The 12,889-nt window shown below is 44.5% G+C and overlaps 1 protein-coding gene across 1 annotated transcript in view; it reads left to right on the plus strand.

Annotated features, from left to right (window-relative positions):
- The window catches only part of LOC117359047, a 226,417-nt gene that overhangs the window by 195,684 nt on the left and 17,844 nt on the right, over positions 1 to 12,889 (plus strand). Inside the window, exon 16 of the mRNA XM_033941168.1 lies at positions 3,068 to 3,179. Within this exon, the coding sequence (XP_033797059.1) occupies positions 3,068 to 3,179 (112 nt within the window). The remainder of the gene's footprint in view (positions 1 to 3,067; positions 3,180 to 12,889) is intronic.

Genomic DNA, 12,889 nt, shown 5'->3' on the forward strand with positions numbered 1-12,889 from the left:
GATCATTACCTTCAGAAAATGAAGAAGTTTGTGATCATTTGAGAAGTCATGCCATAAAAAAGGATTTCCTTAAATTACTCCTGACCTGAACCAAAGGGGTATTTGCAGTGCTCCCTTGAATCCTGAAATTATTTATGTATTTCCTCAGGATTAATATTGCTGAATTGCTAAAGAGGAAAGGGAAAACAAAACTACCCCTCCTCACCTCTACACCTACCTCCTCGATGGTACAATGGACATGAAGGACACAGTTCTACTCAAAAGGGTCCAGAGAAGAGCGATTAAGATGGTTAAGGGGCTGGAGGAGTTGCTGTACGGTGAAAGATTAGAGAAACTGGGCCTCTTCTCCCTCAAACTGAGGAGATTAAGAGGAGATATGATTGAAACATTCAAGGTACTGAAGGGAATAGACTTAGTAGATAAGGGCAGGTTGTTCACCCTCTCCAAGGTATGGAGAATGAGAGGGCACTCTCTAAAATTGAAAGGGGATAGATTCTGTACGAACATAAGGAAGTTCTTCACCCAGAGAGTGGTAGAAAACTGGATTGCTCTTCTGGAGTCTGTCATAGGGGAAAACACCCTCCAGGGATTCAAGACAAAGTTAGACAAGTTCCTGCTGAACCAGAACTTAGGCAGGTAGGGCTAGTCTCAGTTAGGGCGCTGGTCTTTGACCAGAGGGCTGCCGCATGAGCAGACTGCTGGGCACGATGGACCACGGGTCTCACCCAGCAGCGGCAATTCTTATGTTCTTATGCCAGCACCTGGGTTGAATTGTGCACTCCTGCTGGGGTGAGTCAGACAGGGAGCAGTTCCCCTTTGGGGAGTGATTTTTCACTGAGCCATTATTCCCTAAGCTACCATTGCTGGTCCTGGATGCTGAGAAGGCTGAGTCAGGAATGGCAAGTGTAGCACCAGTTCACATTGCTGAGACAGAGCCTTCTAAGAGCACTGCTTCCAGCAGAGGTGACATTAGTGGCAATGGCAGAATTGATCCTCAATCCTGGAAGAGCAACTTAGAGTCCTAGTGGAAAATATACTGCGGAGTATGAGATCGGCATCATAGATTTTTTTTTTTTTTTTTTACCATCATATTGATTGTTCTTCCTCAGGTGAGACCTGCAGAAATTACCCCGGACAGAGTTTGGCTGGTGATAGTGTCCATGCATAAGGTCTGTTTAACCTCTGCATCAAATGTTTTTCTAAGTCCCAGGTTGTGGAGTTGGAGTCCTCTAACAGTGAATAGAAAAACCATAAAAAGAAGTCCAAACATCCTTAGTTCTCATTTAAATGGTAATATATGGAGGAAGTGACGTCACCAGCATGAATGGCAGCTTGATTGGGGAGCTTCGTTGGGCCCTGAGTAAAATCCCCTTGTTTGGCTGTGCGATTGTTCTCCCCCGGCGTGTTCCAGCAGTGCGGGACTGGAGTGTATGGGTTATGGCAACCTGAAAGTGGCTTCTCGGCAATAAAGTGGGGCAGCGCACTTTGGAGCAGACGCTCGGCAAGGAAACACGTGGAGGAGCAATTATGGAGGACGGCGGTGGTAGAGCTGCGCTGCCAGCAATAGCTCCGGTTTCCCCAGTGCTGCGTACATCTAGTATAATAACTTACGGCATAACCCTCTACCCCTACCTGTTATGTAGGCGGTAAGGGCCTTTGCACTACCCCTTTGTTAGTCAATTAGCATGTGGCAATGCCTTATCCGCTAACTGATTAGTGCTGTCATGCCCACGCTACCTCCTAACGCACTCCCTTTGAGGAAAATACAAACTATTTTTTAGCATGTGATATACGCACTCAAAAAGGCTAATTTATCACAGGATGCCAGAGCAGGTCCTGCAGTAAGCCTTTTTAATGCGCAGTAAGCATGTGGTAGCATGTACCACAACTTAGTAAAAGGATATCTCTGTGTTTAATAATTATACAGCAGTTAGATTAATTTTTGGTCTAAAAAGACCTGAAAGTGTTGCATTAGCGCAGTGTATCGCAAACTGTGTGCCGCCTGAGATTTCAGGTGTGCCGCGGCACACTGGGGGGGCAGGAGGAGAGGCGCCAGCTGACTGCCTACACGACGTGCCTCTCGCCGCAAGAGGCACATCCTGTAGGCAATCAGCCAGCGCCTCTCCTCTCCTCTGGCCCTCTTCCCTGTTGACCTTCACACACTGGTAGTTCAGGGCCCGTCTGAAGAACCTTCATGCGTATATGTGACATCGGCATGATGATGTCACGCATGCATGTGATGTCATCACAGCGGCATCGTGCACTTCCAGGTGCCTCAAGCCGCAGCCACTACGGTTAGTGTGCTTCAGCTCGAGAAAGATTGTGAGACAATAATAATAATAATAACAGCTTATATACCGCAATACCATGAAGTTCTATGCGGTTTACAGAAGATTAAGCAAAGGTAACAAATTGAATTGACTTTAAAAGGGGAGGAAGAAAGAGAATTAATAGGACAGGAAATTCATTGTTGAGGAGAGAGAGATCAAAAGGACAAGTTAATCGCACTGCATTAGCATACAGGAATCTTCATTGATTATCGGTTGAGAGGCGAATTAAGTTTAAATCAGCTTGCATAGTTCATCGTATATTACAGACTGACTCTTCAGATAATCTGATTTTGCTTTTTTCTCATTTGCATTATTCTTCCACCAGATGAAGTGGTACTTTAATACAACATTTTCCACAGATTAGAGGAGTACGGTATAAACGACAGTTCAACTCTTCTTTTGTTTACGCTGCTGTTACAATTTGGAATAATCTACCTGTTTACATTACGACTGATATCAATTACTTAAGGTTTAGTAAAAATTTGAAACTTTTTTTATATGACTTGTAATATTCATGTTATGGTGATATTTTAATTATAGGTTGCTTTTGTATTTTCCTGTAGATTTTATGGCCTCTTTGAATATAAATCACCTTGAACCTTTTTGGTATAGTACGATTTCATAAGTTGTGCATTAGAGTAGATTAGATCTTCCTTCAGATGCCTAATGATAAACATCCTCATGAAAATTAACTTTCTGTTTAATAATATCTGAAAAGCTGGGATGTGTTCTTGCAGATTGACATCTTTATAAATGGACAACACGTAGAAACATTTGAAGATGATCCTAACTTCACCACAGATGCAGCGTGTTCCCCTGATTTAACTGTGACTAAAGAGGAGCTTAAAGGTATTTTTGTTCTTAATAATGAAGACCTGCTAAGTTAACATTTTAAATATGTTTTTTTTTTCTGTTGCTTCCATGTGACCCATCGTAATCTGTAATAGGTGATAGTTTAGGTGGCCTGGCTCCAAAACAAATTTAGGTCCATCCCGTCTCCTTTACTGTCACAATTCATTCTTCAAGAGATTTAGTGATGGTTTTTCAGAATCTAATCTACCGTATTTTCACATAGATAACGCGCACCCGTGTAAAACGCGCACACGGGTATAGCGCGCGGGGAACACAAATTTATGTAAAGAAATTTTTATATACCGCGCACACGGGTATACCGCGCATGCCGCCCCGACTCTCTGTTCGCTGCCCCGACTCTCCTCTGGCTGCTCCGACTCTCCTTTCACCCGCCCCGACTTTCTGTTCACTGCTCCGACTCTCCTCTGGCTGCCCCGACTCTCCGTTCGCTGCCCCGACTCTCCTCTGGCTGCCTCGACTCTCCTTTCACCCACCCCGACTTTCTGTTCACTGCTCCGACTCTCCTCTGGCTGCCCCGACTCTCCTTTCACCCGCCCCGACTTTCCGTTCGCTGCCCCGACTCTCCTTTCGCCCGCCCTGCCCTGCTCCCAGCTCTGTAAGCATGCGCAATGGTCTGAGCATGCTTGCCGCTCAGTTTTCTGCGCTGGGTTGTGGGGGCGCGCTTTTGACCTTTCACCAAGGCGGTTTTTCTGGCGGTGTGCTTTTCACCACGTGGCTGTGGCCCCCCTCTATCTGGCCTTGTAATTTGCCCAGTGAATACTATTTTGACTATACAACAGCATCTCAGCCTTTGGGTAAGCCTATAAAAGATTAATGCTGCATGTAGAGCCCACATTTTAATTTGATCTCTTCAGATTGGTATTCTGCATTTATCTACCCGGTAGTAGAGTTTATCAATTAAATTTAAATTTACCGCCATAATGGCAGGAATGAGACGAAAGTCATATACAGCGGACTTTAAGCTTCAAGTCGTTGCGAAAGCTGAGGAAATAGGCAACCGGGCCGCAGCGAGAGAGTTCGATGTTGGAGAAACATCGGTGCGTGAATGGAGAAAAGATAAGAAGGAACTGGAGATATGCAATCCGCGCAAACGGGCGCGTCGTGGGGCCAAACCAAAATGGCCTCAGCTGGAGGATGACTTGAAGCAGTGGATTCTGGCGAGAAGGGAGCAAAATCAATCAGTCTCTACCGTTGCGATTCAGATGAAGGCAAAACTACTTGCCAATGGAAGAGGAATACCCAACTTCAAAGCTGGCTTCACATGGATCTCAAAATTTATGAAAAGGAACGGACTATCGGTTCGAATGAGAACAATTGTTGGCCAGCGACTTCCGGATGACTGGCAGCAAAATTTGATTGATTTCCGTGACTTTGTCGCCAAAGAAATATCTGAACTTGGCATCACTGCAAAGGACGTCATCAACATGGATGAAATTCCAATGGCATTCGACATTCCAGCGACAAGAACCGTAGCCCACACAGGTACTAAATCTGTTGCCATCACCACAACTGGGCATGAAAGAACGTGTTTTACAGTCGTTCTTGGTTGCTCAGCTAGCGGAGTTAAGTTAAAGCCCATGCTCATTCTCAAAAGGGTCACTATGCCCCATGAAAAGCTGCTCACCAGTGTGGTTGTGCACTGCAACAAGAAGGGATGGATGGACTGCGACGTAATGAGATTGTGGGTAGATAAATGCTTTAGGGCAAGACAGGGTAGATTCTTTGCAAAAAAATCCTTGTTAATTTTTGATGCCATGGCTGCCCACAAAGAAAAAAATGTTCAGGCCTACATTAATTCTACTCGTGCCCACATCGCTGTGATACCTGGAGGCCTGACGTGTAAGCTGCAGCCACTTGACATCGCAGTGAATCATCCATTCAAGACTTTTATTAGAAAGGAGTGGGAGGAGTGGATGCAGAGCGGCACGCATGAGTACACACCCGCGGGGCGGCTGAAGCAGGCAACTTTCACAGAAGTCTGCAAGTGGGTGGCTTCAGCATGGGACAAAATAACACCAGATACCATTCGAAACGGATTTAGAAAAGCGGGCATTGTTTATGAAACCAATGACACTACGGGTACTACCAGTGCAGCGGAAGGAGGCAACAACACGGATATCAGCGATGATGATGACGAAATCACTTCGGAAATAAACGAGGATCGTCTGCAGACTGTGCTCTCTTTATTTAATGACGATGATGACAATTCGGATTTTGATGGATTCAAGGATTCAGATGACTGTGATGATGATGACTGAATAAACCTGTAAACTTTGTTTATTTACAACTTTACCGTAACTACGGTAATTGTATTTAGATTATTTTGTCCTCGATACTTCGTTTGATCTACCGGTTAATGTTATAGTTTATAAGAATGAACATGTGATTTCTGTTCTTGTTGCTGAATTCATACTCACTAACTCTAGATTAAAAGTTATACGGTTGTTTATAAGAATGAACAGTTTTTTTCTTTTCATGTGTTTGGTTGGAGGGTGTGTGAATGGTGCGTGAGTTCTCCTATGTCTGGTTGAGGTGGATTGAATTACCGGTATTTAGCTGAAGAAATTATGGTAGTTAACCCCACCCCCCATTCCACACACATTACGGTAATTCTCTTCCATTTTTGCTCCCATTATAAAACACACTGATAAGTTCCCAGAAAAAAATACATTAAAATAAGAAGTGAAAACAAAGGCCCCTACAGATGAGAACATAACATAAGAATAGCCTAACTGGGTCAGTCCAGTGGTCCATCATGCCCAGTAGCCCATTCTCATGGTAGCCAATCCAGGTCACTAATACCTGGTCAAAACCCAAAGAATAGCAAACATTCCATGCTACGGATCCAGGGCAAGCAGACGCTTCCCCCATGTCTTAATAACAGACTATGGACTTTTCCTCCAGGAATTTGTCCAAACCTTTTTAAAACCAGCAACGCTATCTGTTTTTACTATAACTTAAATCTTTCCTCCAAACAGAGACCTTGCTAGATGTCAAATACAGAAAGAACAAGGTAACTTCACAAGGACTTAGCTGTGCAGGAAATGTGAATCTCCTCATACACCCACCATATACCGTACCTAGTGCAAAAATGTGCAAAGGTCTGGTTTTTTCTTTCGATCACTACATAGCCTAATGCCACACAAATATATTCTGAAGGTCAATGCTAAGGTTAACAAAGTTTCCTTCCTTGGACCACAAGGAGATACTGACAAACCACTAGAAGAGATCCCAAAACAACTACGCAGGCACAACACCACTCAGTGTGTGAACCAGTTCAGTGGAGTGGACTACGGTAACTGGGGGGTGGAAATGGACCCGGAGTTTGCTCAGCAGAATTTCCCAGAACATCTCTTCCTCCCAACACATTGACACGCTGGTGGGTTTATTTTATAGCTTTTTCACCCCCTTCGGTCTGCCTGTCCCCCCTTGAAATCCTGTCCCCCCTTGAAGGTCTGCCTGTCCCCCCTTGAAGTCCTGTCCCCCTTTGAAGGTCTGCCTGTCCCCCCTTGAAGTCCTGTCCCCCCTTGAAGTCCTGTCCCCATCCTGAAAGCCTGATGCCCCCCCCCCCCCCGACGCCCGATTCATCATCCGGAAGGACCGCTCGCACCCCCACCGCTCGCACTCCCACCCCGATGGACCGCTCGCACTCCCACCCGAAGGACCGCTCGCACCCCCACAGCCTCCCCCCTTCCCCCATGGAGAAGCTGTCTATCTTGTTTCCGGATGCCAGTGAGCCCAGCTGCTTCCTCTGCCGGCGGTCCTGCCCCTTCTCTGAGCCCTGCGCTACGCTGCTTCCTCTTCCGGCAGTTCCGCCCTTTCTCTGACGTCAGAGAAAGGGCGGGACCGCCGGAAGAGGAAGCAGTGCAGCAGGGCTCAGAGAAGGGGCAGGACCGCCGGCAGAGGAAGCAGCTGGGCTCACTGGCATCCGGAAACAAGGTAGACAGCTTCTCCATGGGGGTGGGGGGGAGGCTGTGGGAGTGCGAGCGGTCCATCGGGGTGGGGGTGCGAGCGGTCCTTCCAGATGATGATTTGGGCGTCGGGGGGGGGGGTGGGAACTATGTAAAAAAAATTTTATATAACGCGTAAGGTTATGCACGGTTTGTAAAATCGTGTATAACGCACGCGTTATATGCGTGAAAATACGGTAATCTTCTATTTGTGCGTCGCTCATACCTATATAGGCTCAAAGCGACTGTAAAGAGAGGCAAGAGGGGAGAGAAAAAGAGGAGAGAGTGGAGGTGGGAGGGAAGGGGAAGGAGAGAGAGGAGAGGGTAAAGGAGATTAAGTATTGAACAGATGGGTTTTCAGTTTTCTTCAGAAGATGTAAAACCAAATGAATATAAAGCAAGGGGAAGTTCTGGAACATAATAGGGAATCCCTTCAGCAAAAAGGTAAGTAAAAGATTTAGGGCCCCTTTTACTAAGGTGCGCTAGCGTTTTTAGCGCACACAGGATATTACCGTGCGCTACGTGGCTAGAACTAATGCCAGCTCAATGCTGGCGTTAAGGTCTAGCGCGCGCGGCAATTCAGCACGTGTATTCCATGCGTTAATGTCCTAACGTACCTTAGTAAAAGGAGCCCTTAGACTTACAGTAACAGGCATTTGTACCATTGCTTGAATTTCTGTTCTATGAGCTATAAGAAAGATTATAAATTGGGTGAGAATTTCATTGAGCAATAGGACTTGGTGATCAAAAGGATCTATCTCATTGCTGAGAGAAAGTAATCAGTAAAGTCTAATGCAATTGGATCTAGGCCTTCTCATGTTCAATGTTTTTATAAGTGTTAATAAGCTTATGGATCTTTTTACAAAGGTCTTTGCTTCTCCTATTATATAATATAAGGTTTGGCAATGAAGCATTTTTGGCCACAATGGTGCATCAGTGAGGTCCAATGATATTTGGATCGGAGAGTTTTGGAGTTGAGAAGGGCAGTCTCCTGGCTTTCTGAGAAGGAAGCTGCAGGGAAAGGAAGACTTTCCTGTTTCTAAATTTCTTGCGGTGGTACCTCGGGTAACATATCCCCAGTAAATTAAGGGAGGGAGCAAATTAAGCCACATCATGCATACAAGGAGATCTTGTAATCTGCTTAATTTTGTTCACATGATGGCACTAAAGCTTCCCACAAAGTAATACGTGAGATTAGCCAGTAACAAGTAATAGCAAATATTAATGCATTAAAGCAGTGATTCCCAACCCTGTCTTGGAGGACCACCAACCAGTCGGGTTTTCGGGATAGCCCTAATGAATAGGCATGAGAGAGATTTGCATATAATGGAGGTGACCGGCATGCAAATGTGCCCTATGCCATATTCATTAAGGCTATTCTGAAAACCTGACTGGCTGGTGGTCCTCTGGGACAGGGTCGGGAATCACTGCTTTAAAGTATACTCAAAATTGCAGTGCTAACTTTTGAAATCTTCAGACAAACAAATCCCAATAGTGTCTAAAATTTTGGATGAGTGAAGCTATCAAGCCTCATTTTCAGCTAATTTGCACTCAAAAACAAGCACATCCATCGCATCAATTAACAATTCTATTCTATCTACTTTAGTTTACATTACATTAGGGACTTCTATTCCGCCTATACCGGGGGTCGGCAACCCGCGGCTCCAGAGCCGCATGCGGCTCTTTTCCACCTTTGCTGCGGCTCCGGTAGTGTGTCACGCAGGCATGCAGCTTACAAGTCCGGCGTCGCAGCGGGAAATAGCCATGCTGAGCAGTGAGCTCAGCACATACACAGATGAAAGCCTTGCTTGCTGATTGGTCCGGCGGCCCCGCCCCGCCGTGCCGCCGGACCAATCAGCAAGCAAGGCTTTCATCTGTGTAGTGCTGAGCTCACTGCTCAGCATGGCTATTTCCCGCTCCCACGCTGGACTTGTAAGGTGCACGTCTGAAAAAGAAATCATCCTGGCCGGGGTCGGTGTCATGCTCCGGAGATCTACAGCCTTCCTATCTCCCTCTCCCTTCTACCTGCTTCCGGCCACATCCCCTGCTCCGCGGCTCTCTTCGGCAACTGAGCAGCAGCGATCGACACAAGCTTCTAACGTCGGGGCCTACCCTCTGCCAGTCCCGCTTGTTTCAACTTCCTTTTTCCACAAAGGCGGGACTCGTAGAGGGAAGGCCTCGATGTCGGCAGCTTGTCTTGATCACTGCTGCTGACGAGTTGCTGAAGAGAGCCGCGGTGCAGGGGGGTGTTGCCAGGTGCAGGTAGAAGGGAGAGGGCCAGATGCAGGACTCGTGGGTGAGGGAGGAGAAGAGAGAGAGAAAGAGAGAGGGGAGGTAAACAAAAGGAAATATTTCATACTGGGCTGGGCCGGAGTGGAGGGAGGGTGGAAAGATTCTAGCTACAGGGTGCAGTAACAAAGGAAAAGGGGGGAAAGCTGAAAATGGAGATAGTGACACAAAGAAGAGAAAGGGTAAGCAGGACCTACTGAATAAGGATAGAGATACAGAGAGGACATGAAGAGGAGGTGAAATAGAGACATAGAAGTAATGCTGAAAAAGTGTGTGGGGGAGATAAAGACATTGAAAGGGCAAATGGTGAACATGGCGTAAAGATAAGGACAGAGACAAATGAAGATTCTGAAAAAGTGGTGAGATAGGGATATAGGTGAGATGGACACAAAGAAGGGTGATGCTGGAAAATAGGTGGAATGGTAATTCTGACAGACACAGAAGGGAAATGCTGGATCAAGGAGAGATGGGGCTCAGGCTGGATGGAATGAGGAGAAATGCCTTGTTGGCCCGGAACTTCCTCTCCTACGTCAGAATTGACATCAGGGAGCGGAATGCTGGTCAGCGCAACACTTCTGCAGGGAAAGCTTGGGACGGCGGTGGCTTGGGGGCTGTTCCCCGATTGCGGTGGCAGCAAACCGAGTGGCTTGGGGGAGGGCACGGAGACAGAAAGAAGGGGGAACAGGGAGACAGAAAGAAAAAGTTGGGGGAGAGAATGAGGTCTGGAGGAGAGGAAACATACAGGAGGCTGAAAGAAAGGAAGAAAGATTGGATGCACAGTCAGAAGAAGAAAGTGCAACCAGAGACTCATGAAATCACCAAATAGCAAAGGTAGGAAAAATGATTTTATTTTCAATTTAGTGATCCTGTATATAGCATTAAGATAAGAAACAATATATGCAGTGTTAGATTTGTTTTATAATGGTTTTGCGGCTCCAAGTTTTTTTTTCTTTTCGAAAACGGGTCCAAGTGGCTCTTTATGTCTTAAAGGTTGCAGACTCCTGGCCTATACCTTGCAGTTCAAGGTGGATTACAAAAGAGCTAACTGGACATTTCCAGTGAAGTTACAACAGTTTTGGGGTGGTTTTTTTTTTGTTTTTGTTACAAGGGAGGAGAGGTACCTGGATTTCACTGCTGTTACAATTATCCATATATAGCTTAAAGAACTTTAAATAAAGAACGGTCAAATTTTGTTTTTTGTTGGTTTTGCAATTTTATAATTTCGGTTATAATGTGCCGCAAAAAAACATTTGCTCCGTTTAGTGTGCTGGAGCTAAAAAAAGTTTGAGAGGCACTGCCCTAATGAATTTGCATAACATAGATTTGCATGTATTTACTGCCTCCACTGTAGGTACATCTTTCTCATAATTTATTAGTGATAGCCTGAAAGCCTCAACCATTTCCTGCTCTTAATAACTGTTAATAAATACCATGTATGTAGCTTAAAATGTAGCAGAGAACGTGTAGTATGTCCTTAGGCTTTTGAACTGGCTTTAGGATATAAAGAGACTCATCTGTAGCTTGAACAGTGTCCTCCCTCTATTTGAATTCAGCTTATGCCTTTGCAGTAGTAGTTCAAAGCACATTTTATTCAGGTAATTTCTCTTTACTCAGGTTGAGTAAAGATCAACAAAGAGAGACATTTTCCTTCAAGATCCAGCAATAATTACAGCTTGGAGTCTTAGGATTTTCTGTTCTAGTTTTTTCTAGGCCAGAGAAGTGTAACAAGCTTTTGATGACTAATTAAACATCTTTAGTGCTTTTGGAAGAGACTTTTATGTTCCTGTAACCTAGAAGCCACCCTGTTTGTAAGCACCGGCTTTATGGGTGTTACTTAAGCTGAAGTAATGAATGGCTGTTGTACTTCCTGGCTATTAGTCAATGGCTGGAAATGTTTTATGACAAGCCCTTAACTTAACTAGGCAACAATGAACAGGAAACGCCTGTCCAGAAGTAACGATAAAACAAAATTATGTGTACAAACAAGTCAACTTAAGTATGGAATACCTTTGTGACAATTGCAGAAAACAAGTCTACTTACTGAATGTCTAGACATCTGTTTGAAATTGCGAAAAACTGGTATAGGCAAAGATAACTTTCAGAAAGCAAATACAGTCAAACCTTTTTTTTTTTAAATCTTTATTCATTTTCAAATCAAACAATAAGTGCACAAAAATATATCATAAAAGTAATTTCCATATAGCACTATAGTATCTAACACATAAATCTAATAGTGTAAAATCCCCATCCACCCACCCTTCATCACATTCTCAACTAAAATGGAATATACTATATTATACAACATATTATGTTATGTTATGTTATTTATTTCTTATATACCGCTAAATCCGTTAAGTTCTAAGCGGTTTACAGAGAAATATACATTAAATATACATTATAACATATTGTATTAAATTACATCCTAAATCTACCCTCCCCCTCGAGTGTGCTAGATAAAACTAAGAATGAAAAAGAAAAGGAACAGAAAAGAAATGATGTCAATTCATCACAATACTTTTCCAATGGCCCCCCATATCTTTACAAAGTTATTATATGTCCCTTTTTGTACCGCTATTGCTCTTTCCATCTTAAAAATATGGCATAACGAATACAGTCAAACCTTGGTTTGCGAGCATAATTCGTTCCGGAAGCATGCTTGTAATCCAAAGCACTCGTATATCAAAGCAAATTTCCCTATAGGAAATAATGGAAACTCAGATGATTCGTTCCATAACCCAAAATACTGTACTGTATAAAATACAGTGCGAAAGATATGCGCACTTGTACAGGGCGCTTTAACGGTGGGTGAATTGGGCATGATGTTTTTATTAAGTTAAGCTGTGCTCAGTGTGAGATGTGCGTATGTTTTGCGCGCTTGAACTCGATCTTGGGAGTCACAAAGTGTGTGAGATACATAAGAACATAAGAAGTGCCTCTGCTGGGTCAGACCAGAGGTCCATTGTGCCCAGCAGTCTGCTCGCGCGGCGGCCCAACAGGTCCAGGACCTGTGTAGTAGTCCTCTATCTATACCCCTGTATCCCCTTTTCCTTCAGAAAACTGTCCAATCCCTTCTTGAACCCTATTACTGTACTCTGTCCTATCACGCCATCTGTAAGCTCATTCCAGGTGTCCACCACCCGCTGGGTGAAGAAAAACTTCCTAGCATTGGTTTTGAATCTGTCCCCTTTCAGCTTTTCAGAATGCCCTCTCATTCTTGTAGATTGTCAAAAGGTATTGGCCTACGTTACAAGTGCATCCCAATTTAAGAGGTTTACCCGAGTTTGGGTTCAGCCGCGCTCAGCGTTGCATTGCGACGTGCGTATATTGTGCCTACTTGACGTGACACACATATACATGCTCGTACTGCAAGACAACGCTTGTTTATTGAGTTAAAATTTAATAAAACATTTTACTCGTCTTGCAAAACACTCGCACACCATGTTACTC

The sequence above is a fragment of the Geotrypetes seraphini genome, chromosome 1 (genome assembly GCF_902459505.1).
Source record: "Geotrypetes seraphini chromosome 1, aGeoSer1.1, whole genome shotgun sequence".
NCBI classification, from domain to species: domain Eukaryota; kingdom Metazoa; phylum Chordata; class Amphibia; order Gymnophiona; family Dermophiidae; genus Geotrypetes; species Geotrypetes seraphini.